The following is a 26,195-nucleotide window of genomic DNA, read 5'->3' on the forward strand; positions in this document are numbered from 1 at the left end:
CTCGATATTCTGGTAGGCAATTGCTAAGCCATTTAACATTTTGATTTAAATTATACTAGCAATGAACCATAAGGTTCAGGGCTCTCTGAAGTTTCTGAACTTGGAAGGTGAACTCCAAGGAAGGCAATAGCTTTAATAAAGGGATGGCTCAATGGTGAAAAAGGTAGGTATTGTGAAGACAGCTGTCTAAGAAGGAGTTGCTTTAAAAAAGGTATACATAGCAGTATTGCCTAGACTTTAATTTGCTCCATCTTTAGTGTTGTTCCAAGACCATTTCAATGGGCCTTCTGAATGAAAACTATTTTCACAACAGCACCAATGAACTCTTTCCTTTAACTCTCATTCTTCTGCAAGTGTGCTGTAGAGTTGACCAGAAACTCCGCATGTGGTTTTCCCAACACTGATGGATCCACGTGCCAGCGATGCTCCGGGTGCTCACAGATTTTCCCTTGAAAATTTAATTTTCATCTCAGATATAGAAGATGTCAAGATACAGATTTAATTTTACATAGAAACTTTGTGGTCCTCAACAATGTGTTAAAGATGAGAGGGCTGGGTCCTGAGGACAACGCATTGGAGAAGCTGCTTTCACTCCCCTTCCCTGACCCAGCACTGATTCAGCTGAGGTACTGGAGACACAACAGACCAAGTGATGACTCCTACTGTGTGAGAGACCATCTAAGCTAGTCAGGGCGTGAAGTCTGCTATTTAAAAGTAAAACCAAGAGAGCACATTTAAGAAACTCCATGACCTGTAGAGTCATGTCAAAAGACACCCAGCTACAGTAGCTCTCACTGACCATCTCAGAGACACCCCAGGAAGAGTCTTGTGAGTAGGCAAACAGGTCCACTGAGGATTTCACATACAGAGAGGAAATCCAAGTGTTATTCTTTATTTCTATATTTCTCAAGGGAATGCCACACATCAAGTATGTATTTAGTTGACACTTTTAATTGCTCAGTATTTTAATACAAATATAAGAAATAATACAGAATTAAATAACACATGAAAAGCATACCAAGTATATAAATATTCAGTTCAACAATGAAAACAACTTACACTTGAACTCCTAGGTCACTGCAAAGAGACAGATGAAGCAAAAGATACAGAAAACAACTTCACTAGTCTTGTCAAAGGGTTGAGAACGGATGGTTCAGGATGCCTTTAGAACAAAGGGATTGTATTTCCAGAGTTGCCTTCTCTTTGTGAAAAGTCAAATCACAGAAAAAGAAGCTAAGGGAGAGAGAGAGAGAGCATATACACCTGACTGCTGTACAGGGAATTGTTACGCATCTGTTTTCATAATCTATTATTATTACACTAGGTGGGATTTGGGATGGCCTAAAAGAGGGTGATAGTGTGGACCAAATGGACAGGGAAAGCATGCTTTCATAAAGATGTGAACTACTGGCTAAGACTAACAAGATTGCCTACGTGCTATAAAAATAAGTTAAACGGACACATTACAGTTGCCAATGCTACTTCACACTAAATTCTGCCCTATTTTCATCATAGTTACCCTCATAGAAGCACGTGGAGAACAGCAGGGGGTCAAGGAGTCTAGCAAGGCCAACACTTAGCAGAATCATAGCAGGTAGTTGACTAGATACTCAAATGACAGGGAAACACACTTGTGGACCTAAGAACAGAAGCAGTGCTGGGACACCAACAGAAAGGCAAAAGGCAGTCTCAGAAGTTCTTTGGACCCTTCTGTGTTATTTTTTTCTCTTCACTTCTTCCTTTGTTATTCTTCATCTTTCTTTCTAGAATTCCATCAGGTTTCAGACTTTCGTGGCAAATTATCTGGTCCCACTCCTTTCTATGCTGTATGAGGACGAGGAAGCTCTGTGAGGTAAATACACTACAAGGGTTTTTCCCCCCTCTGGTGGGAGCCCAAGTCAGCCTGAGAGCCAGCTTGGCACTTGTGATTCTAAGCCTGGTGCATTTCTAACAGCATGACACTGCATTGTTGGAAGAAATCAAGTCCTACAACAGACCCGAGGCACAGGACTTCCTCTTGGAATGCAAACACTGAGGACCGAGGATGACAGCCAAAAGTCAAATCCCTCACTTGTTTGCTTCTGCGTCTTTTGCTCTTTTGAGGTCCCATGAAGAATGACTTTCCCTCCTGCTTTCCTTTCACATCAGATTCAAGTAGACCAGGGAAAAACTTTCAGGGTTCTGGATAATTCTCTAGGGTTCTGGATAAAGAAAGAGAAGTGTGTCAGTGCTGGACATTTGTAATTTCTCCACATACTTGAAGCAATCAACAACAGAAGGATTAAAAACCAGAAATTTCTTGGTGTTAGTTTTAATTTTCCTTCTCTTTCTTCCTTTTTCCTCTTTCCCTCTTCCTTTCTTCTCTCTCTCTCTCTCTCTCTCTCTCTCTCTCTCTCTCTCTCTCTCTCTCTCTCTCTCTCTCTCTCTTTCCTTTTTTGTTTAAGATAGAGTTTCACTCTGTAGTCTAGGCTAACTTGGAACTCACTGACTCTTGCAAAGCCCAGAATGTTCTTGATCTAGCAACAATCTCTCTACCTCTTTGGTCTCCCAAGTGCTGGGCTCACACACTGACTGGAAGCAGACACTTCTAACCCAGTAATGAAGTAGAGAGTCGCCTAAGACTACAAAGAAAGGTGCATGTTTAAGAATGCCAAAATGACCTGGGAGTGTCTCAGTGAGACCCACTGAGTTTAATTTCCCCCAGACTGTAACTTGCTGAAAATCAGGTTGGGAAGAGTCATTAAGTAGACAGAAATATTTTCAAGAGTTATTAATTCCTAGCTCATAAAGTGGGAGGATATCAGCCTCCCCCATAAGGAATGTAGACAGTGTGATAATATGCTTGAAATTTTTAATCTTGGTACCTCCTTCCCTCTCTCTGTGCTCTTAGGTCATTTTACTGAGTCTTTCAGAATTGTGCATATTTTAGATGCAAACATTTTCAGCAGCATTAGCCATCAATGTTTCATGAAAGCATGACCTTCCTCCTAACATGACTGGGTATTTTAAAACAAGTTAAATATTATAATATAAAGAAAAGGCCAGACATATATTGGGTAATTGCCTTTTTTTAATTATTGTACTTAGCAGACATGAACTTACCCTGTCAAATTATTATCATACCATCTATTTAGTCTCAACAAACACTTCCTCTACTGCAGGTTAGTAAGAAGTGATTTTTGAATGGGAAACCCTCCTCAGACCAAGCTTTCATGTAGAACTGTTCTAAAGTCCTTAGGCTTTTCTCTCTTAGAGATTTCAAATGTGTGATTCTTTTGCTACAGATCAACTATCTCTGCTGTCCTCCATACCAGGCTCATTCTCTGTTTCCAGGTCCTAATGTGACCACCTCAGAGAAGGTGCCCTCAGATTATTCATCTCACATAAGTGGCTCCTGTTTCCCATTCATTTTCCCTTTTCATTGTATGCCATATATGGTTTCCTCACAAATCTATTTTCACTATTTCATCGTATCTTTATCCATTAATTTGTTTATGGTTTCTCTGTCTGATATATATATGTGTATATATATCAGACACACACATATATGTTTGTGTGTATGCACATATATGTATATGACATATATATGTCTGTGTATCTATATATATATGTGGTTTCTCTGTCTTATATATATATATGTGTGTGTGTGTGAAGATATGTATATGTGTATCTATGTATATGTATGTACAGATATGGATATATATACAATATTAGCAAATAACCAGCCTACTTATCATCATGTCTCTTTCCTCCTCCAAAACAACTCAACTTAACAAAAATAATCCCACGTCTTCAAAATGAAACAAATTATACTGCCAATATTTTCAATATGTATAGATTTTTGTCATATATATACCTTCTATCCTCTCTCCCTTCTCCTCTTATCTTGCTCCACACTTTCCTAAACCAGCTGGCGGAATCAATATCATGTGTTCTCCCTTCCAATTACTCCCATTTCTGTGCTCAAATCAGTTTCTGAATTCTGATTCTCCAAACCCAGCTTGCTGGGATCTTCATGTCTTTTTCTCTATCCACCTCCTCGAGCTTACCTCCTTTTCATCATTGGTGCAACTGATGAAAATACACATTGATAAAACTACAAAAGACCACAGACTTAGTATCCACAGAAATCAGCATATGCTGGGAGTTTGCAATGACTCAGTGATGTGAATGGGTCTTTAATAGCGTAGGCCACTGATTAAATTGCTGGTAGCTTGAAAGTTACCATGACCAAAACATTTGGCAAAAACAACTCTACTGGCTGTCCCCTAAGCTAGTTAGTGCTGGCTTTTAGCATTTTTCTAATAGCCTGCATTTCTTTTCAAATCTTCACAACATTCTTCTTATTTTTCAGCTTGTAAATGTTCTCATTATTATAAAAAGGTTTAAAGTATAATAAAGAAGTTGTATTCCTTAGCTTGATTTACCCATTCCACAATTTGTACATACATTCAAAGCACAGTATTATATGTTGTTTATACAATTTTATCAGTCTAAAAAGTAATATAAATAATGAAGCTGAAATTATTAGTACACATTAGTACACACATTTTTCAAAGATGAAAACAGAAGTGATATTTAGTTTAAAATAATCATCAAAGGACTTACAAAATACAAGGCTAATCTTTTGCTTTGTTGTATAAATATGAGGGAAAGTTGTATATTTTGCAAACCAGGAACAACAGTCTTAGAACTTGGAGCATTGACAGGTCACAGTGAGTTCTGTCTGGTTTGCTTATTAAAAAGAGAAATAGGCTACCCTGTGTTGCTTTCTGATCTGTTAAAGCTTTCATAATATTCTGCTGTGGGATGGAAGATTACACTGAAGTTGTGGAAGAAAAAAATTCACCAAGAAGTCATACTTCTACTTGCTATATTGAGGTGTGTGTGTATGTGTGTGTGTGTGTGTGTGTGTGTGTGTGGTGTACATTAAAGTATCACAAGTATGGTACCTATTAGGTCTAAGAATTTTTTAAGAGTTATATTGTGTATGACCTGTTGATATCTATTGAGGTTCATTGGTAGGGATTTTAAGAACTGATAAATAAAATACTCAGGTTCTTAAAACCTATAATGGCTCCATAATATTGTTTTCTCAATATTAGAGACTCAGAAATCTTCATATATTTTTCTTTAGACAGTCTTTGATTATATACACCAGGATAATCTTAAAATTGAGATTTCTTTGTGTTAACTTCTCAGCAGTTGACATTACAAACATGTGCTGTCACGCCTAGTCAGAAACTTCCATCTTATTAAGTTACGATAGATGGGAAAGACCAGTTTGGCCCTAACATCATTTTACATTCTCTTAAAAAAAATCCAAATGGACTTACCTATGACTAAGCAATACTTGCTGCTTTGAGGAGTATATGAGTCGAGAGAAGCAGGAAGTAGTTAGAATTGAGGTTCCAATTAAAAGAACTGGTGTTGGTAATGTTACAGTTAGTGATGATTAATAAAGAACAGAAAGCAAAAGTTACATTTTTATGTTAAAGACTTGAAACACAGAATATGATTTTTAAAATATTGAAAACAAAGTTTCGTTTGGTTGGAAATAGATGAAGCTTGAATGAGAAAGCCAAAGTGATGTGTTTCAGAGGATCTGATCATGTTTTTCATGTCCTTTGATATAGCATTGCCTTGCATAAAGCTGAAGCTAAGAAATTACGGGTATTGGATGCTTGTATTTGGAAGCCAGGTACCAGCTGTCTCTGTTTACTCCAGCCTCTCTTTGCATTTGTGGTACTATAACAGGGGTGTTCTATACCATTCCCATCATTAATATAGGAATGTGAGAAGGTAATCTGTTACATGGATGAGAAGGTTTTCCATGCAATTTAATTGCCGGCCCAGAAATACATGTGTTTTTTATGAGGGTAAGAGGGAAGAAAAAGAGCCAGGGAGACACTCAACTTGAAAATGATCTAAGTGGTCATCACTAGCTCTGCAGATGTAAGGGGGTATATAAGCAATGGATGAGGTCCGTTTGAGACACATGGATAAATACAGGAAATAGATTTTCTTCTAGAACCTGCAGAAAGGAAGATAGCCCTGAAGACACCTTGACTTTAGCCCAATGACTCCTGTGTTGGATTTCTGACCTAAAGGATTGTAGGACAGTGAATTTTTGTGGTGTAAGTTATAATGTTTTTGATAATTTGATAGAGAAACAACAGAAAAACCAGTATTTGTTTTCCTTGGCCACGTCATTTGTGTACCTTTATAACATAACTCAACCTCTTCCAATTTGAATAACTGCCTTTTTAAATTTAGCAATTGTATTCCTCTGAAAATCTAAGACTTGCTTAATGAACCAAGAAATATTACTTTTCAAATATACCTGTCTAGTGAAATTTATCTTGGGCTTAAACAAATATAACTCTTGGTCAAAATGAACTTTAAGAATGAATTTGAATACTTCAGACGTTTTTCTTTGAAACAGAGAACAGTTTATCCTGAAGGACAGCAGGAGCTCCTTCCCAGGCAGGAGAGGGTCAGGAGAGCAGCATTCTAGTTCCACTCTGCTTATGAGAACTGCCCATGACTCACAAGGAGGCTGGTTTCTCTATCTGGGCTCACATTTCCTAATTGAAAAACTGAAATGTTAGGATAAATAAAATCAAAGAGATTTCTGTCTTTGATATTGTGGGGAGAGTTCATGCTCTATGGCTTATGCTTATATGCTGTGAAATTGTCTGATCTATAATCTTGCACACAGAACAAATCCTTTCATCTACTTTCAGAAAAGGGTCAGTGACATTGTTGGCTCATTGCTTATTTTTCCAAGTCATATAAATTGATCTGTTGTTGATTTAAGGGTTAGGCAAGATAAACTGGTCAAAAAAGTTGTGAGGGCATGAAAAGTAACCCTCAAAACATAAAGCGAAAAGGAAAAGAAGGTAGAATTTGAGGGATATTTTAAATTCAATCCTAAAATATCACTCAAAGACAACATTTGTTTTCTTTCCTGACCCTGAAGTTCAGTTATCTGAGATGGAAAAAACTCCCATGTTACCCCTTCACCCAAGGAAATTCCCATTTCAAAACAAAACAAATCAAAAAATAAAAATGATAGCTTTGTGCTTAATAGGTTGTACATAGCCTTCAGAAAACAAAGAAACATAATTCTTTCTCAAAACATAGCTCACTTCTCTCACTTCCCTTGTGTTAGTGGCAATCTTATTTTCTGATGCCTTATATTGTTTAAGACTTGGCTGGCATTCATGGGGTACTAGTTACAATAAGAGGAAGAGAATTGGAAAATTCTTTGAAAATTATTTGTAGATAATATGATAGTATACATAAGTGACCTCCAAAACTCTACCCAGGAACTCTTACAGCTGATAAACATCTTTAGTAATGTCTTGGGATACAAGAATAACTCAAAAAAAAATCAGTAACGCTCCTATATACAAATAATAAGTGGGATGAGAAAGAAATCAGAGAAATACCACCCTTCATAATAGTCACAAATATAAAATATCTTGGGGTTAATCTAACCAAACAAGTAAAAGACCTGTATGACAAGAACTTTAAGGTTTTGAAGAAAGAAATTGAAGGAGATGTCAGAAAAATGAAAACATCTCTCATGCTCTTGGATAGATAGGTAAGATCAAAATAATAAAAAATGATAATCTTCCCAAAACTAACCTACAGATTCAATGCAAACCCATCAAAATCCAAACACAGATTTTTCACAGACCTTAAAAGAACAATAGTCAACTTCATGTGGAAAAACAAAAAACTCAGAATAGCTAAAACAATCCTGTACAATGAAGGAACTTCCAGAGGCATCACAATCCCTGACTTCAAACTCAACTATAGAGCTATAGTGATAAAAACAGTTCAGTGCTGACATAAAAACAGACACTTAGACCAATGGAATCGAATTGAAGACCCCGACACTAATTCATACACCTATGAACAAGTGATTTTTGACAAAGTCAAAATGGTACAATGGAAAAAGGAAAGCATCTTCAACAATGGTGCTGGTATAACTGAATGTCAACCTGTAGAAGATTGCAAATAGATCCATATCTATTGCCTTGCACAAAATTCAAGTCAAATGGATCAAGGACCTCAACATAAATCCAGGTACATTGAACCTGATAGAAAAGAAAGTAGGAAGTAGCCTTGAATGCCTTAGCACAGGAGACCACTTGCTAAATACGACACCAATAGCAAAGACTGAGAGCAACAATCAATAAATGGAACTTTCTTAACTTAAAAGCTTCTGTAAGGCAAAGGACATGGTAAATAAGACAAAATGACAGCCTACAGAATGGGAAAAGATCTTCACCAACTTCACATCAGTCAGAGGACTGATCTCCAAAATACATAAAGAACTCAAGAAACTAGACAATAAAACACCAAACAATCCAATTAAAAATGGGGTACAGAATTAAACAGAATTCACAGTAGAGGGATGTCAATTGACCAAAGAACATTTAAGTAATTGCTCAACACCCTTAATCATCAGGAAAATGCAAACCAAAACAAATCTGAGATACTATCTTACACATGTCAGAATGGCTAAGAGAAAAAAAAATATTGAGAACAGCTTATGCTGGAGAGGATGTGCAGTAAGGGGAATACTCCTCCATTGCTGATGGGAGTGCAAACTTGTACTGTCACTTTGGAAATTTGTATGGTGTTTACTCAGAAAATTTGGAATCAGTCTACCTCAAGACCAGGTATTCTCCTGGACATATACCCAAAAAAATACTCAATCATACGACAAGGACACTTGCTCAACAATGTTCATAGCACCATTATTCATAATAGCCAGAAGCTGAAAGCTTCCTAGATGCCCCTCAACTGAAGAATGGATAATGAAAATGTGGTACATTTACACAATGGAGTATTACTCAGCTGTAAAAAACAAAACAAAACAAACAAACAAACAAAAAACCAATGACATCATGAAATTTGCAGGCAAATGGATGGAATTAGAAAAAAAAAAAAAAACATCCTGAGTGAGGTAACCCAGAGCCAGAAAAACAATAATGGTATGTACTCACTCCTAAGTGAATATTAGACGTGAAGCTAAGGATAACCAAATCACAATCCACAGCTCCAAAGAAGCTAGGTAACAAAGAAGACCCTAACAGGGACACATGGATCACTCTGGGAAGGGGAATTAGATGAGATCTCTTAGGTAAACTGGGGGGAGGGAGGTGGTGGTAAAGGGGAGAGAATTGGAGATGAGAATGTGAGGGAACGGTATGTTCAAGTGGGGAGAGGGTCAGAGTGGGAGAGCAATGAAAGACAGATCTTGGTAGAGAGAGCCACTATGGGGTTAGGGAGAAACCTGGTGCTAGGGAAATTCCCAAGAATCAGCTAAGACTCCTTGCAATAGTGGAGAGGGTGCACAGATGGCTTTCTCTGTAATCGGATTGGTGACTACCCAAGCTATCACCATAGATCCTTTATCCAGTAACTGATGGAACCAGATCCAGAGATCCACAACTAAGCATTAGGCTGAGCTCCAGGAATCCAACTGAAGAGGAGGGAATATATGAGCAAGGGAGTCAAGATCATGATGGAATCTATGGAAACAGCTGAGCCAAGTTAGTGGAAATTCATGAACTCTAGACAACAGCTGTGAAGCTTCCATGGGACTGAACTAGGCCCTCCATATGTAGGAGACAGTGGAGAAGCTTGGACTATCTGAGAGGCCCCTGGCAGTAGGACAAGGATCTTTCCCTAGTGTATGAGCTAGCTTGTTAGAGCCTATTCCCTGTGGTGGGATGCCATGCTCAGCCTTGATGCAGAGGAGAGGGGCTTGGTCCTGCTCCAACTTAATGTGCCAGACTTCGCTGTCTCCTCATGGGATCCCTTACACACTGGAAAGAATGGATGGGGGGTGGGTCTGGGGAAGAGGTGAGGGGGAAAAGAGGTGAAGTTGGAGCAAAACTGTGGTTGGAATGTAAAATAAAAATTTTAAAAAATTAAAAAAAGAAAATTTATTTATCCTAGCTCCATATATTCACTCATTTAATAAGTGAATATTTATTGAGAAATATATATCATATATATAGCTACTTATATATAATGCCATGGCAAATGTTATGAAGGGATAAAGAGAAATTCCCATCTTGGGAAGGCAGGCAGAATACTATGAAATACCAACTACATGTGTGAATCACTTCTGTGTTGATAGTGTTTGGGGCATCCTAGAAGTGCTATTTATTGAGTGATGACATTGGGTGATCACAGTCTCTTAATTGGTCTGAAGGCCTTTGGTTGCTGTAAAATGAGAAAAGTTTGTCCTTATTAACTGGAGAGATCCCTGTATGGGTACCAGATTTCTTTATTTGACGTCACCAGATCCCACTGTGATCCAGTCAATGTTTTCTCACAGACTTCCTAAGAACTGTAACTCTTAACTTTTGCAATAAACTTTAAACTATCCTAGAAAATGAAAAGCAGAAATGTCCACTTGTGAGAAAGAAAGCTTACAGGTTTTCTTAAACAGCATCAATTTTATATTTCATAATATATTTGTAATTTATGAACAACAGACACAACAGTGCTGTTCCCCCTTATTTATATATTCAAACAACCCCAAAGTATTATAAAAGAATGATATTTACCTTATTTCATCCTTTGCATGCCTTGTGACGACTCACCTCGCTCCTGATTTCGGTGACGTTTCCAGTATAATAAGATTGAGATCAAGACCAGAAGAATCACCAGAGAAACAATGCTTAGCAACAGTGGAACTGAAAACCAAAATCCTGCAGGGAGTGAGGGGAGAACGGGAAAGGGAACTCAGAAGAGGAGGCCACAGAGGCAAAAAATGAAAAAAGTCACAAAGCCACAAGTACAATCACTTTTAAAGACAACTGAACTCTCACCTAAAATTATCCTGAAATACAGACCTAGTTATGTCTGTAGTCAAAACCTCATTAATTTGTAATACATTTAGATATTAGTGACAGCACACATATTTCATGCAGTTACATATAATAAGATCTTTGCCAATGCCACCTAATATAATCCACAAAACATTCCGGGGGTTAAATGTTATTAATATCTAACAAACTTCAAAACGATACCACTCCTAACCTGGGAGACTAACTGAGCTTAATACCAGGGTAGAAAATGTAAGAGCCAAGGCTTAGTCAAATCATTTTGCCTCCAAAACTCATATTCTTTGTTATAGGTTATGCTAAGGTGACAGGTTCATTAAAGAAAAATGTAAATATATTAGGAGATATAAAGGGGAAATTATGAATCCTATGATGCCAGTCATCGGAAACAATTCATTCAATGTTTTATTGCATTTCTTCCAATCTATGTCCTCATTAATTTTTCCAGTAGCGCCCAATAGAGCAAAACACTAGCTCCTTGGTGTTGATAATACAAAGGGAGAGGAAGCTTCACACACCTTCTCTATAATAGATTTTTCATGACTGAACTCAAAGCCTTTGGGTTTGTCTCGTTTCCTTGGTTTCTAGAGCTGCATACAGTGCTCTTGGCATCAACAATAAATGTTCCAGGGAATAAACAAACACTGTGCAAGCAAGCGCAAACATTTCATGTAAGTCAAACTCAGAATTCTTGGAAAAGAACTAATTTTCCTATTCAAGCTCTTGTTTCTCAAGACGTTGCCCATGGCCTTGACTGATCCTGAAGCTTTCTTTGTGAATGTCCAAATGCAACTGATGAGGCCCTTTGCCCAAAAGGTAGCTAAATGCCCAATTTCAAACTAGCCTTCAATTTTTAGGGAGCCCAGATACTGCCATATGAGCTACTTCCCGGAGGCCACTGTGCAAGAAGATGACATAGACAGCTCTTCTAGGCTGCGTTTATTGAAACGTGCCCTGTACAGTTGCCATCATTTTAGGATGCTTACCACTGTGTGTCAATTCCAGAGCTAATGCCTTAAAACTACAGAGAGAAAGCCATGCTTGCCAAGCTTCTAACTCTGAAACCAAGCCCTCTATAGTCACTTACACACAATCCTCACTCCTGGCATCCATGAGTCCCAGAAAGGATTTGGAAAGAATCGTCTGAGAGAACAGAAAACCATGTGAATGGACAGCAATTTCTCTTGAAAGACTGATGACACTTCAGATAGAGCCTTTCTCAGTGAAGATTATCCAAAGATTTCATCACAGACATGGGATTTTCCAGGAAACCTTCCTAACTCTCCAGAATGATCTGAGAACCCATATCCTTCACCTTTGGTACTTTCATGGTCTACCGTGGCTTTCTTACAGCAGTACTGAACACATGGTTTTGTGATTGCCTAGACAATAGTTCCACATTGATGGTTATCAGCTATATGTGTGTAAATCAATACGCTGTTTTTCCATCTTCCCTTGCTGGCAATTTACTTTCTGAAACTTCGGTTAGCTATTGGGTCATCCAAAATTATATATATTTTTAAAAAATCCCAGAAAGGAACAATTCACAAATTTTAGCTCATGGGCTATTCTGAGTAGTGTGACCACATCCCACATCATCTCATCCTACCCCACAAAGCACATGGATTGCCCAGTGTATCCACACTGTGTATACTGCTTCTCTTAGTGATGGAGTAGCTGCCTTGATTTTCAGATCAACTTCTTTTTTTCCCACCACATGCTTATATTCAATGTTTTCTTTTTTCCTTAAAGTGATTTTAAATACAAATGTTTACTAAAGCAGATTGCTATAATTGTATTTTCTTGATTGGTGTTTGTTGTTTAATCTTTTACCATGCCTAATTAGAGAGTCAACTTAATTATAGGGGTGTGTGTGTGTGTGTATGTAAAACATATAGCTCAATACTCTCTGCAGCTTCATGCAGCTACTGGAGGTCTTAGAATGTCACCTCTTTGGATGGGGAGACTACAGATAAACCTGCTTTATTTGCTCCCTCAACTCTTCCTACACTTGCCTCGTTCTCTCTCAATTATGTCCTTTGCTGAACAGGACATAATTGTCCTGAAAGTCTCTGAAGACCATGACCCTCTTCCAGGTACACAAACATAGAAGCACGAGTCTCCCTTGCCCACCTTCTCTTACCTTTGTCCAGAGTCTGCTTGTAGTCAATCACAGTACCGAGGTGTAAAACCTGGCATATCACCTCCTTCCCAATCTGAGTCTTGGGGTCTTTGACCCGGAGAATGCTGGTGACAGACGTGGTCCCATTTGAGTGCAAGTGACTCTCGGTACTATTCTCTATTCCAGTCCCAGTGCCCTTCCAGGCTATGGCAGGGGCTGGGCGGGCAGTCGCAGAGCAAGTGATGTTTAGGTGGTCTTCAAAATAGTTGTAGTGAAGGAATACTATGGGCTGTACTGGGACAAAAGAAAAAACACATGGCCTGCCATCAGTTAAGCCCCTCACGTGGGTCCTGTGTCTTCTCACAGGGATGAGGGAAGGAGCCTTACAGAAAGACAGTGGGAGCTAGACAGATAAGATGACAGCCCGTCTCCTTAATGAATCCCAGGTCTTTCAGTGGAGAGCACAGAGTCCAAACCTCTCATGAGAAATGCCATGTCCATAGTTTTTCTCTAGTAAAACTGATTAGAGAGAGAGAGAGATAAAGACAGGAAATGATACTTTTCTCCTCTACACAGTATAAGTCCTATCCGTTGTGTGAGCAGTATCTTCTATTCAACATTTCTCACAAAGAATTTGACAGCATCCCCTCATCAGCACCTCTGCATGTGTACTCTGTACCTATCACTAGCACCAGGCAGGGCCCAGCTTCCCGAGCCTGTTGTTTAGAGGAATAGTCATTTTCTGCAAAAAGCTGAATGAGGCAGAGAAGGAAAGGATAAAAAAAAAAGACTTGGTTGGAAGACATACCTAAAATGCAGGCTATAAACCCCGCGTTCCTAACTAGGAATATCAGAGAGTGACTAACGGAAGGGCCCCAGGGATCACCTTACAGAGCAGGGAAAGTCATTTAATTTTCCCACTAGCTTCAGCCTGTTCTTGTTGTCAATAGGCCTCCCAAGCTAACAACTTCATTCCTACTGGAATGTAACCCTTATTTCTGCCAACCTCTACAAACGAATGCTTTTGTATTTGGCCTGAAAGCTCAGAAGTTAATTAGAAGCCAGTGGTAAGTGGAAGCTTGTTTGTGCCTGTAGGTTCAGGAGATAGGTAGATCCCAGTAGCTGGGAAAGCAGAACTGTAGACGGGTGCCCCAAATCCAAGCATCAGTAAGTGCTGGGAGAGACAAAAGTAAGGAAAAACAAATGTGATTTTTTATGAATATGGTGTAGAAAAAGTCATTCATTGTGAGTGGATTCCCAGTTTGGGAGATAGAGAAAAAAATGAGAAGGAGGAAAAAAAAAACACCGTAGAAAAAAAAGAAAAGGTACAGAAAAGAGAAAATATGAGAAGCAGAAAGGAGAGCAAAGAAGAGAAGAATGAGGGAGGGAGAAAAAGGGGTGGGGGAGAATGAAGGAAGGAAATGAGAGAAACAGACAAAGATGTGAAAATCAAGAAGAAAGCCTAATATACTATTAAGATAGTCTATCATAGATGAAGTAAGTACAAGAGCCTTGCATCCAACACATTTCCCACATTCTCTTACCTAGTGGAACCCCTCTTTTTCCATGGCCAAGTCTCTTGGCATTCTTAAAGCCTTGCTTCAATATATGTAATGACTCTGCCAGGATTTTCTTCTCACTCCTAAAACCCTACCTCGTGTGCAATGTTACAAAGTTATCCTTAGTACCACTTCCTAATGCTCCATCACAGCCCTGTGTCAGCAATGGGGAAATAATATCACCATACTAAACCTAGGGGATGTTTAAAGAATGCTTTGTACCCTCTTGTATTCCCAGTGGCACCAGTTCATTATGAAAAGCCTATGCTAGCTGTGCCCTAGTTAGCGTGAAACAGCTTCCTTGAAATAAAATAAGAAAGATATCATATTGGCTATAGGTTAGACTAATCTGCCTCTGTCATTAGGTCCAGAAATTGCCAAGGGCTGTGGGGATAACATATTGCATATTTGCTGTCCAAACATCAAGTTAGAAATCAAACCACTACTGTGGAGAACTTGTTGCCCTCATCATTGTCTTAAATTTTGTGACATGAAGAACCCAGAGAGAAGACAGTTCCAGCTAACCAATTTAGTGCAGTGCCTAGAGCTCCCCAAACCCTGCAGTAATAGCCACAAGAGTCATGAACGGCTAAGTGCCTTCTAGTGAACCTGTCCATGCTTATGACACAGAAAATCCAGGCACTACAACCACATTCCCAATGCTGTTGGAAAAGGTACAGCATTTCTGAAAAGGAAAGAATGTATTCTCAGAGATTCTCACCATACAGGGTGAGGCAGGCTGTCCCTGAGATCTTCCCAGAAACAAAAGTATTGAAGAGACACATGTAGCAGCCCTCATCGTCCAGGGTTGTGTTCCAGAAGGTGATGCTTGTGTTCCAGAGTCCCAGCTCAGTGATGTTTACCCTGTCTCTGTATGCAGGCTGGACTACAACTCCATGGGCTTTGCTGTAAGTGACCATGTTTTCTGGGCTTACAGCTTTCTTTTTCTGCCATGTCACAATCAAGGGTTCCTGGGAGAGTTTCAGAGAACACCTTAAGGATGCAGGTGTGTGCAGCAGTTTTCTCTCATCCTGCGTCACCACTTCCACTACAAGCAAAAAAGAATATTTCTATATTTAGAACCTCATTACATATATACATACACACATACATTCACACACACACACATGGACTTCTGATAACAAAAATGTTGGGAACAAATAGGATGAAACTCAAATATAGAAATGAATGAAAAAGGCAAAGACAAAAACAAAATGTATGTACATGCCTATATGTTAGCAGAGAAATGTGTTTGTTTGACTTTTAAAAGCAGAGGCAGAATATAATAACAAGAAAATGCTTAGAGACCAGAAACCATGAAGAATCACTGTGAGTTTGAAAATAAGTAGGATGACTGAGCAGGAAAATGTCAGCTGGAATAAGATCATTAGGTGAGTTCATGTACACACACACACACACACACACACACACACACACATACACTGCAGAGAAAGGGAACACCACAGAGGAGGGAAACATCACAGACAAAGGAAGCATCACAGATGACACATGCTCTGGAAAGCAAGACTGAGCACAAACATACAAGGAGAGTGATGTACAGGATGATGCATTGGGAGACTTGATGTACCCAACAGGATCAAGAGATTTTGACACCGACTGATAATCTTCATATTCTCTATTTTCATTAGATGTTATAGTAATTATTTCTTCTCTACAATGCTAACCTTTTATACATGACAAGTAACTTAATGCATTAGTATCTATGTAATAAATAACCAATAGCAAATTACTGAACATTTGAGAAAGGGAACATAATAAAAGGGGAGCAATAAATGCTATACCCAAGAACTCACAACAAATGAATTCAGGCATTAAATCCATAAGCATTTTGGCATGAATATGGGTGAGTAAAAAAAACAACACTGTAAATTAAAGATCTATGTGGAACAATGGTCTTGTACCCTGTAAAGATTTGTCACTTGTATTGGATTAATAAAATGCTGGTTGGCCAGTAGCCAGGCAGGAAGTATAAGCTGGATGACCAGAACAGGAGAATTCTGGGAAGAGAAAAGGCTCAGTCTGCAGTTGTCACCCAGACACAGAGGAAGCAAGATGAGAATGCCTCACAGATAAAAGGTACCAAGTAACGTGGCTAACACAGACAAGAACTGTGGGTTAATTTAAGACGTAAGAGTTAGTTCACAAGAAGACTGAGCCTGTTAAGGTCAACCAGTTTATAATTAAAGTAGGCCTCTGTGTGTTTCTTTGGGACTGAATAGCTGTGGGACCAGGCAGGACAGAAACCTCTGTCAACAAATGATGTTCATCTGTAACCAGAGATTGTTCTTATGTTTCCAGGCCACCCACACCCGAATATTTACACAGAATGTATATTAATCACAACACTGCTTGGTCTATTATCTCAGGCTTATTATTAACTAACTCTTAAATCTTAAATTAACCCATTTCTATTAATCTGTGTATTGGCACAAGGCTGTGGCTTACTGGTAAGGATCTGGCATCTGTCTCCATCAGCTACATGGCATCTCTTTGACTCTGCCTACTCTCTCTCTATCCTTTCCAGCCTTCATATTCTATCCTGCCATAGGCCAAACCAATTTTATTAATTAACCAATAAAAGCAACACATTTACAGAAGAACATCCTGCATCATATCTAGAGAACAAGAAATAAAAAATCTTAATACTGTTCAACTTAGCAGATAGCTACTACTGAATGAGGATTTAGCAGACCAGAAGGCCAGACCATGGCATTCCCCCAGAATGTCACATATAGGGATATTTATAAGCAAAGGATTAGAAAAATAGACTTATGCATTCTAACATTTACCCAATAGGACTTTCATATGTAAAAAGAAAAAAATTATAAAATGATGAAGGGAGCAATCCAACATCAGACAACATATTATTAATAAAATCTCATGTGTCTGACAACCTAACCCTGAGATATATAAAGAAATTACAATAGCAACTTATAAATTTAGTCATAATATTAGTGATTTCTATACATCTCTCAGAATCCTCAAATCCATGATTTTAAATCATTAAAACAAAAATTCAAGTATAATGTAGAAAATATGAACAGGTTTATATGTGGTCATATATTTAATTTGAATATACTAGATCTATATGTCATCATATGTGTTTATATTTATGGATATATATTACTCAGATATGTACACTAATTAGTGAGAGAATGTATAATCTTTTCAAAGCACACATAAAATATTTCCCCAAACCGAATTTGAAATTGGCCTTAAAAATTTACTTTCTGAACACTATTTACACTTCAATAAACCATAAATTCCCCCAATCCTTCTCAACTCTATAGCTAATTTCATAGCAAGATTCATAAATTATCATAATCAAATGGTAACCAGAACATGAGTGTCTGTAAAACTTGAAAGTATTTATCTGATGGGCAGGTTTAATACTAACTACATTTACTGGGTACCAAAGAGACTGAACATGAATAGATGCCTGCTTCCAAACCTCCTCCTTCCTACATCAAACAACAGAAGGGAATTAAGTAATAAAATGGTAGACAATGTATAGACTTGCAGAAAACACTAAGATTTGTTCTTTGTGGATAATCAAACAGAAGAAATACTAATAAGTATGACCAGGAAATAGAACCCACACAAACATTCCCTAGATAACAGAAAACAAATGAGGACGTAACATCCAGTTATACCTTTGACCACTAAGTATTACATAGCTGGTAATTTAATGATGGGAACTCCTTAACGATGAGGAAGTTCTGGTATTAAGAACCCATTTCTGATATTGAGGTTGCCTGAAAACTTTTGGAGATTTTACAGAATATATTTGGGGGAAAAGTTGTTACTTTTAGAATGCAGATTTACTTTTAGAAAGTGAATCAAAACTAGAGCTGAACACATGGGTAAGCTTATGTTTAACTCTAGAGGATCTCCCTTAGTAGAAACGTTGGCAATTATTTGGTGCTAGTGTGGAATCCTTTTTGATTCTGCTACTCAGTCAGTAAATCCTGTAACGGACATAGTGTGTCGGGGCTGTGGGTGGGGGTAAAGCCAGTGCTCCACAGGCAGTGCCTTCTCCAGAGACTAACGATGAATGACATCACACCAAAAGTGATGAGAAACAACAAAACCAGCATGAACTGAGCAGTGACCGCCCGTAAACAACAAAACAAATTAGGAAATTGGGAGAAGGTGGTCCAAGCACGGTTTTTGAACAGGAGATAAGGTGAGTTTATACACCTCTGAGAGTCAGCATTTTTCTAAAATATCCTTTCTGTAAAAAGTGAGTAAACTCAATTTTAAGGCTTGCCTTCCAGGAAGAATATGTCTATTCCTTCACTCCAACTTTTCCCAGGTCCATAAAATCAAGTTCAGGGAATTGTTTTCATAGCTCTCTCCACCCAGTTCTGTGGGTGAAACACTGACGTCATATTTTATTTGGGAGAGGATGTTTTTCTTAACTTTAGTTTATCTACAGGCAGGAATAGCCTCAGAATGCCAAACTGTCCCGCTACTTTGAAAACAAACGTGTGGAAAGTGGGCAGAAGCACTCTCACTACCGCAAGGGGGATGGACGGCATGCTCCAGGAATTCATGCAGACGAGTGGGCTAGCCTAGCACACACAAGAGTGGCCAGCCTCCATCCCAGAAGGTCTCTGGGTGAAGAACTGAGCATCTTTACCTTGAGCTGTGCCCAGCGCTACCGTTGCCATGCCCCAAATCAGGCTGTAGGTGGAGAGATGGCAGAAAGGTCTCCTGAATACCTGAAGACAGAAAGCAAATGATAGAAACAGGATTGTGTTGGGATAGAGCCAGGCGAGCGTCCTTGTAGCATCTATTTTAGGAAATGCTGGAGTCCAAGAGTTTACTCACCAGAGTTGCATGGAACCCAAGGCTATAAAAGGACTAAATAACAGAGGACTCAGGATGTGGGGAGGTAAAAGCTACAGTGTGGCTCTTTTCTGGGCCCTGGCACTGTGAACCTTGCTTTGAAGCTACCATTGTCCAGAGCAAAGTCTTGAACACATAGGCTCTCTGGGTCAAGCTGCCTTAAGTTGTCAGAGAAAATACAGATGTCAGACAGATTACCCTTCCCAAATAATCAGCCGCTGCTAATATTAAGGACAAAACACAAAAGGAAAACACTTTTCGGAAACCCGTGACTTCTTTGGGCTTTGCTGAGGCAGACTCCTGAAAATGCAGCCAAGGATGTAAATACTTAGAAGCCAGCACTAATATTAATTTTTTTATTGCTTCATTGCTTTATTTTTCTTTATTTGCCCAGGAATCCCCTGTCCTGAAAGATACCCCGGCATGATTTAAGGGAATGTTATTCTGGGCATTGCCTTGCTGGAGACAGAGTGTTCAGATCAGCCTTTTGGTTGCCTCAGAATTGTTTCATTGGATCTAAAATACGCTCATTATAAAGGACACAAGCAGAAGATGGATCAGTTCCTATATTTCTATGTTTTGATTAATTCACTATCAGTGTGTGTGTGTATGCTCATGGTGTGGAATGGGGGTGGGGTTGCATGTTATCCCGTATGTGTGGATGTCAGAGGACAACTACATGGATTTGGCTCTCTCTCCTTTTACCTTTATGTGAGCTTCAGTGTGCTGAGGTACTTGCTGGACAAGCTGGTCACCTGTCTTGTGCAGCAAGCACCTCAACACACTAAGCCATTTTCATGGCCATAATTCTATAATTTTATACTAAAACAATGCAAGACATGCCAATTTTCTCTGTCATTTTCATGAACTGAATTTCATTTTTATTTCACATTGCCATTCCAACCGGAGGTAGAAACTTGATTTCAACCAATGCTGTGCCTTCTCTGACCATTCAGCCTCCCACCACCCCAGCGCTCTACACAGGTCCCCATCTTTGGCACTGCATTAGCACTCCCAGAACGTATGGGCGCCTACAGCTCACCATGCTACAGCATGGGACTACCAGGTTTTCCATACAGCCATCTCTCTCCCTCGTGTTCACTAAGACAGCCGTATTTCCCTCAACCACCATGCCATATATTTGAACAATCCCCACTTCAAAGGCAAACGGTAGTTCTCTTGTGCTCTTGTGAACTATCCCAGGTTCTCTTCATGCTGGGCAAAGAAATTCATGAATGCCCTCTCTAAGTGCCTGTGGCATTTGCTACACTGTGCCCTTCCTTCTTCTGGACCCCAAGCCCTCTGTGCAGGTTCTATTTTTATTCCCTACTGCTACTGTTAGATATAATGCTCCTTTATGCATTCACGCTAGTGTCTAGCAATAAACAATAGTCAGCCCTTCCCTTCTCCCAAACTGGAAAATACTTATCTCCCCGGGGTCGGAAAAGTTGGTTCTTTCACCACCCTGGAATTCCGCAAGTCTCTGTGGAATGAACTTTCTCCTCCTCTTTCAGCGTGTGTGGTTTTAAAGCTTGACTGTCTCGGGCCATTATCACTGCAAAACTTTGCTTTCTGAAACTTTTCCACTTTTTTTTTGATTCTTTCTCTAAGGTAGTAGATACATGACTGTCAGGTTTGAAAGACCAGGGGACAAGAATAAATGACAGGAACAGACACATACAGGAAAAATGTACCAAAATATTTATTTCAGCTTTTAGCTTGCATTAGGTGACTAAACTACTAATGATCCTAAAACTAACATTTATTGAACACATTATGTACCTGGCACTGTTCTTAACACTTCAGATCAAATACTTTGCCCAACACTTCAAGAGCCTATGAAGAAGGCGCTGTTGAGATCAACACTCACACAGCGAGTAACATGAAGGAGATACTAACTGGCTTTTCTCAGGTAACAGAGCTAGGAAGTGGTAGAGACAAGACCCAAGCCCAGGCATGGGCTACACAGTTCACAACCATAAGCATGCCACCACACAGCCTGCCCTGTGCATAAAGCATGTTCTTTTTAAAAAATAGGCACAAATATAAAATTATTTTGTACCGTCTGTCTCAAAACCATGGTTGTGAGGATTATCGAGCTCTTGCTGATTTGTCAGGACAAGATGATCACGTTTAATGATGTTTCCAGAGTCAAACAATCAGACAGTCATTATGAAATTGGTTATAAGTTCCCACCCGATGCCTCATGGAGTCCTAGGTGCCCATTCATTTGCTAATACTGGGAGCCCAGTGCCTACATGCATGCTCTCAGACCTCATATTGCTGTGTCTCCTCCTTGCATAGCAAGCTCTGCCACACCTTCCTTTCAGTCCCTTTAAGTAGCCAAGCCCTCTTGTACTGGAGTTTTTTGCCTCTTCCTTCTACCTAAAATATTCCCAATTGAAAAAAACATATAGGGATCTATCTATCTATCTATCTATCTATCTATCTATCTATCTATCTACCTACCTATCTATCATCTCCCTAGAATTCATTTGTCCACAATATTTTCATTACCTGCCTAGCATTTCCCTTCACCCTCCCCAAAACTGTCAATCTCTTCCTTCTTCTTCGTAAATGGGAAAATCTAATACTTCAGTGTCATTGAACAATTTTGAAAATACTACTCCCAGAGAACATCGGGTTCCTGGAGTTGGGGTATATATTATGTATATAGGGTCAGTGTGTCAGTTGACTCTGTTTTGTCCCCCTTGACCCACAAGAATGCCCAAATTCACCAAATCCAGTTGCTTCAACAGGATATTTTGACCACATTATTCTTGCTCCAATGTATTGCTATAACAAACCCAGAGTGCACATCCCGTTCTGAATATGTATGGTATTAGTCCCTGCTTAGCCACAGTCTCTGCTACCGTGGTAAATTGAAGCTTATCTCTAACCATTGAACCGCAACCACTTAAATGACCTTGGTTTGGAGTTTCCCATCAGGGTGATTGTGAAAGGATGGTTTATCATCTGACTCACTTCATTCTCAAGGTGTGCCTGAACCAAGGCCTGTTTGTGCCACTCTTCTACAGTGTGGCATTCTCACTGCCCTAAAACATTTCCTGTGGACTTAGGGTTAGATGGTAGAGGAAGACGGTGGTGTATTTTAAAAAATGTCTCTGGGGGGTGGGGGGTTGGTTGAGATAGAATAGCACATAGCTTAGGCTGGCCTTGAATTTGCCAAGGATAACCTTCAACTGCTAATCTTCCTGTCTCAGCCTTCTGAGTGCTGGAACTACTGTTGTATGCTGCCACACCCAGACCTAGGAAACAAGTGTTTGAAGGTCTGGAAATAATTTCAGTCTGCTACAAGGGTTTCTATTCCCTTCCCTGCCCAGTGGGAGCACTCCAGTTTTAATGTCCTCTTCCTTTCCACTGTATGGAATTGTTTTGGTTCATGGGTGCCTTCTTACAAAAGAGCTATGGCCTAAAACTTAATGGTTTAATGGAGAAAGTGTTACTGGGAGAAGTAACACACACATCTTACTGCTATGAACATTAATCTCATTATGTAAAATTAACTGGTAGAGATCAACACTGTCTTCCTTGGAGTTTAGGCAGCAAAAGAAGCCTAGTTGTCCTTGACAGGGTCTGTGGTTTGGTATCCTCGAAGATGAACAAATTATGTCTGGCTTTCTTGAGGCCAACTGTACCCTGTTGGTAGTTGTGTGTGTGTGGGGGGGGGGGGCTGGGTGAGGGATAGGAGAAGGAAGAGAGAAAGAAAACTGGTATTACAGTCAGGGAGACTTGGCTCTGCCTGTACCCACTAAAAGTGTCATAGATCCTGAACCTCCATCACAGACCTTGTCCTGGTATTCCTGGAGCTCTTTCAGGATGGATGCCCTGAAAGAGATGAGGTCTCACCCCTGTGGCCATCTCCAATGCCACCTGAGTACTTTACTGACTTCACGTAGGGAGCCCCAGAGTCTTAGACTTTCTGCTTGGAACCCAACAGAGAGTCATAAAGGTGTATGCACCAATATCCATCTGTATGGTATAGTTGGGTTTCCTAACATTCCTAAGGCTGCAGGAAGTTAAAAATCCCATCATGTGCGTGATGATTAATATTTGCAAATTCTCATTTGCATGGACAATTTGTTTTGGGATACTCTAGTGTATGATGAATATGCCATGCCTACCTGTGACATCTCTTGACTTCGTTGTTCTAAGGTTCACAACAAAGTCACTACCCTTTAGGAAGTTAAAAGTGGCAAGCTTCTTAAAAGAATGCAGCCTCCAGAGTACCTGCTCCGTCTCCGCCTTTTTATGCTCATAGACACCACCTTCAAAGGGGCTTGAACTCTGAAGTGCCCTAGGGACTTCCAGAAATTTTTCTTTATATTACTGAGACTGTTTTCCATTCTTTCTTATTTTGTTGGAAAGCTAGAAAAATCCAGAAAATGTATCCTCTGGCTCTGCAGCCAAAGGGTCAATAATTTTAGTTTATCTTAAGGAATTCCCAGGGACAGACTATGGTGTGCTAGTTCCGCGGTATTGGATTTTTTTCCTCTTACATATTATGCCCTTCTCTCACAATAAAACCAAAGCCCTAGCAAAGACTGTAATAAGAAAATTATTATCTGGTTTCTGTAATGAAAATAAACTGTGTTCTGGGCGAGAAAAAAAACAGATGCATATATAAGATTGAGAAGTGGGGCCTAGGGATGGTGAAAAACAAAAAATACCACAGAGACTGGGGAACAGGCAGCCAAGCGTGAGGCTTCACTGTTAAAAATTTACGTAGTATTTATTTATATTCTCTTCTGGTTCATGCAGAATAATGGCCGCCTGTTTCCCAGGAAGGGGAGGGGATTGCTGGGTGTTAACCAGGGCAGACCCAAGCCAAAAGTGGATCCTAGATGCATTAGGTAAGATACGTTATTAACCTCCCTGGAGCCTGGAGGAAGACAATACACTCTCAGGGTTAAATGAAGCATAGGTGACAAACTGAAAAATCCTAATGCTTCAATATCTGAAACTTCTGAGCACTGACAATATTACTATAGAAGATTCCACACCTGCCATCGTGTAATGGTCATAGTCACCGAAAGGAACTGTCTAATCATGCCATTATCCGAGGGTCTGTACAGAAGATCTACATGAAACAGGAATAAATATCCTGCAAGAGATCTCATTGTGCACGTGCACATGTTCTAAAATCTAAAATAGCATTCTGATGATAAAAATCCTAGGATCCTGCCTGCTGCAAAAACAGCAGTCATAACACGGGGGTAAGATAACAATTCCATGATTAAAACACCAGTACAGCGTCCAGAATTTAGCAGATGCTAAAAGATGAACCAATCAAGAATTGACTAGAAACCCAATCATGTAGACAAAGAAATCCTCCAGTAATCCTCACCAAGAAGGTGGATGTTCATTACAGCCTGGGTCTTACCTGACAGCTACGCACCTACTAGATATATAGATCTCATTTCCCAATTCTTTCTAGGTCTAAATTTGTATCTTAATTGCAGCCACAAGGACTTGGAAGAAATAAGCCTCCCCCACCTGCCTGTTTATTTGTGAAACAGAAAAGCAATTCCTTGGTCAAAGATTAAGAGCATCTGCTGGGCAGGAGACACCAACTCACCCACCACCATTCTCCTTTGTTAAGAAAGGTAAAGCAAAATCTGGCCTGTGGTCTTGCCAGTCCTATGAAAACAGTACCTTGGGTTTTAACTGCGTTTAGATTTTCACCCAATTCTACCAGTTTCGTGTGTATAAAGAATAGGGCACATCACCACCCATCCTTTTAAAATTTTTTATCTTGTAAACTGTACTGAAGACTCAAAATGTCGGCCCCCTCTAAATATCCTGGCTTTTAACACGACCACGGATCTGACATCCTTTCTGAAGGTTGCTGCAGCACTATTGGATGATGCTTCATGGCTTCCCAGGCAAGGGCCAAGAATGCAGCAAGCAGCAATATCACTGGGCTGTACCCTGATGCAGATTAAGAACCAACACAGGGGTTACCCAGCGCTACCCTTCCCCTTCTGGGAGCCATAGACCACTAGCCATGTTTTCTTCGCAGTGGGATCTGCAACCAGGAGCAAAGCCGCCCACCCCGTGGGACCCGCGATCCTGGGCTTTCTCCTGGCCCATGTTCACTTAGGCAGTCCCAAGTCCCGGAGATCCTTTCTCCAAGGAACAGATTCCTGTGCTGACTAGGCGGGCTCCCAAGAGCCACAGGGTCTGAATAGTTCATTCCGCCCTCCTTCGATCCCAGACTCCACTCACCGGACTGCCCATCGTTGCTCTGGGTCGCTGCTAGACACCAGCTTCTTGAGGTCTGAGCTCCTCCACCGTGGAGGGTATCGTAGCAACACCTGTCAGCAGTGGTATTCAGCAATCCGACGTAAAGCCCCCTCGGTCTGGCTTTCTACGCAGTCGTGGACACGCCCTCCCTCCCACCCCTTGTCCCCACCCCTGCCACGGACCCAGGTTTTGCCCTCGCTTCTGTTATTGTGACTGAGCAAACGTAAAAAAATCATTCTACAGATTTTGTTTATTTGCTCGTTTTAGATTTGTTTATCTTTTTTTTTTCTACTCGAATGAATGTTTTGTCTCCATGCGTCTGCTCATCATTCCTCATTCCTCTCTGCTGCAGTAGAGGGCGCCAGATTACAGTCCATCGTACAGCTGGAAGGTGGTCGGGCCAGCAAAAGAGAAAACTTGGAGAGAAGAGCAATGGCCTGGAGGGGTGAGGGAATTCATACAGACACTCTAGAGAAGAGGACAGCTTTATTTTACAGT

At 40.0% G+C, this 26,195-nt stretch overlaps 1 protein-coding gene across 3 annotated transcripts; it reads right to left on the reverse strand.

The window, feature by feature from the left end:
* Positions 1 to 904: 904 nt before the first annotated feature.
* On the reverse strand, positions 905 to 25,826 carry LOC130871127 (OX-2 membrane glycoprotein). Of its 3 annotated transcripts, XR_009056827.1 has the most exons (7): positions 25,680 to 25,826; positions 19,222 to 19,303; positions 15,280 to 15,606; positions 13,021 to 13,293; positions 10,599 to 10,742; positions 5,337 to 5,424; positions 905 to 2,201 (listed from the first exon to the last, which is right to left on the reverse strand). XR_009056827.1 is itself a non-coding variant. In XM_057764378.1 (6 exons), exons 1-5 carry the CDS (start codon positions 25,689 to 25,691, stop codon positions 10,600 to 10,602), a joined length of 837 nt encoding a protein of 278 aa, XP_057620361.1. In that variant the 5' UTR covers positions 25,692 to 25,826; the 3' UTR covers positions 905 to 2,201; position 10,599. The 3 variants fall into 3 exon arrangements, 2 of the variants coding, with proteins under 2 accessions (XP_057620361.1, XP_057620362.1); XM_057764378.1 differs by lacking the exon at positions 5,337 to 5,424; XM_057764379.1 differs by lacking the exons at positions 5,337 to 5,424; positions 19,222 to 19,303; positions 25,680 to 25,826 and having other exon boundaries at positions 13,021 to 13,288; positions 15,280 to 15,499.
* Positions 25,827 to 26,195: the final 369 nt, after the last annotated feature.

Source organism: Chionomys nivalis, chromosome 3 (genome assembly GCF_950005125.1).
Source record: "Chionomys nivalis chromosome 3, mChiNiv1.1, whole genome shotgun sequence".
Taxonomy (NCBI): Eukaryota; Metazoa; Chordata; class Mammalia; order Rodentia; family Cricetidae; genus Chionomys; species Chionomys nivalis.

What these genes read in the sequence shown, in the direction of transcription:
- LOC130871127 (XM_057764378.1), bottom strand. An exon ending in AGCGCTGGGCACAGCTCAAG is followed by an intron (nt 15,607 to 19,221) that starts GTAAAGATGCTC and finishes TTTTGCTTGTAG; the next exon opens with TGGAAGTGGTGACGCAGGAT. An exon ending in CAAGCAGACTCTGGACAAAG is followed by an intron (nt 10,743 to 13,020) that starts GTAAGAGAAGGT and finishes CACTCCCTGCAG; the next exon opens with GATTTTGGTTTTCAGTTCCA.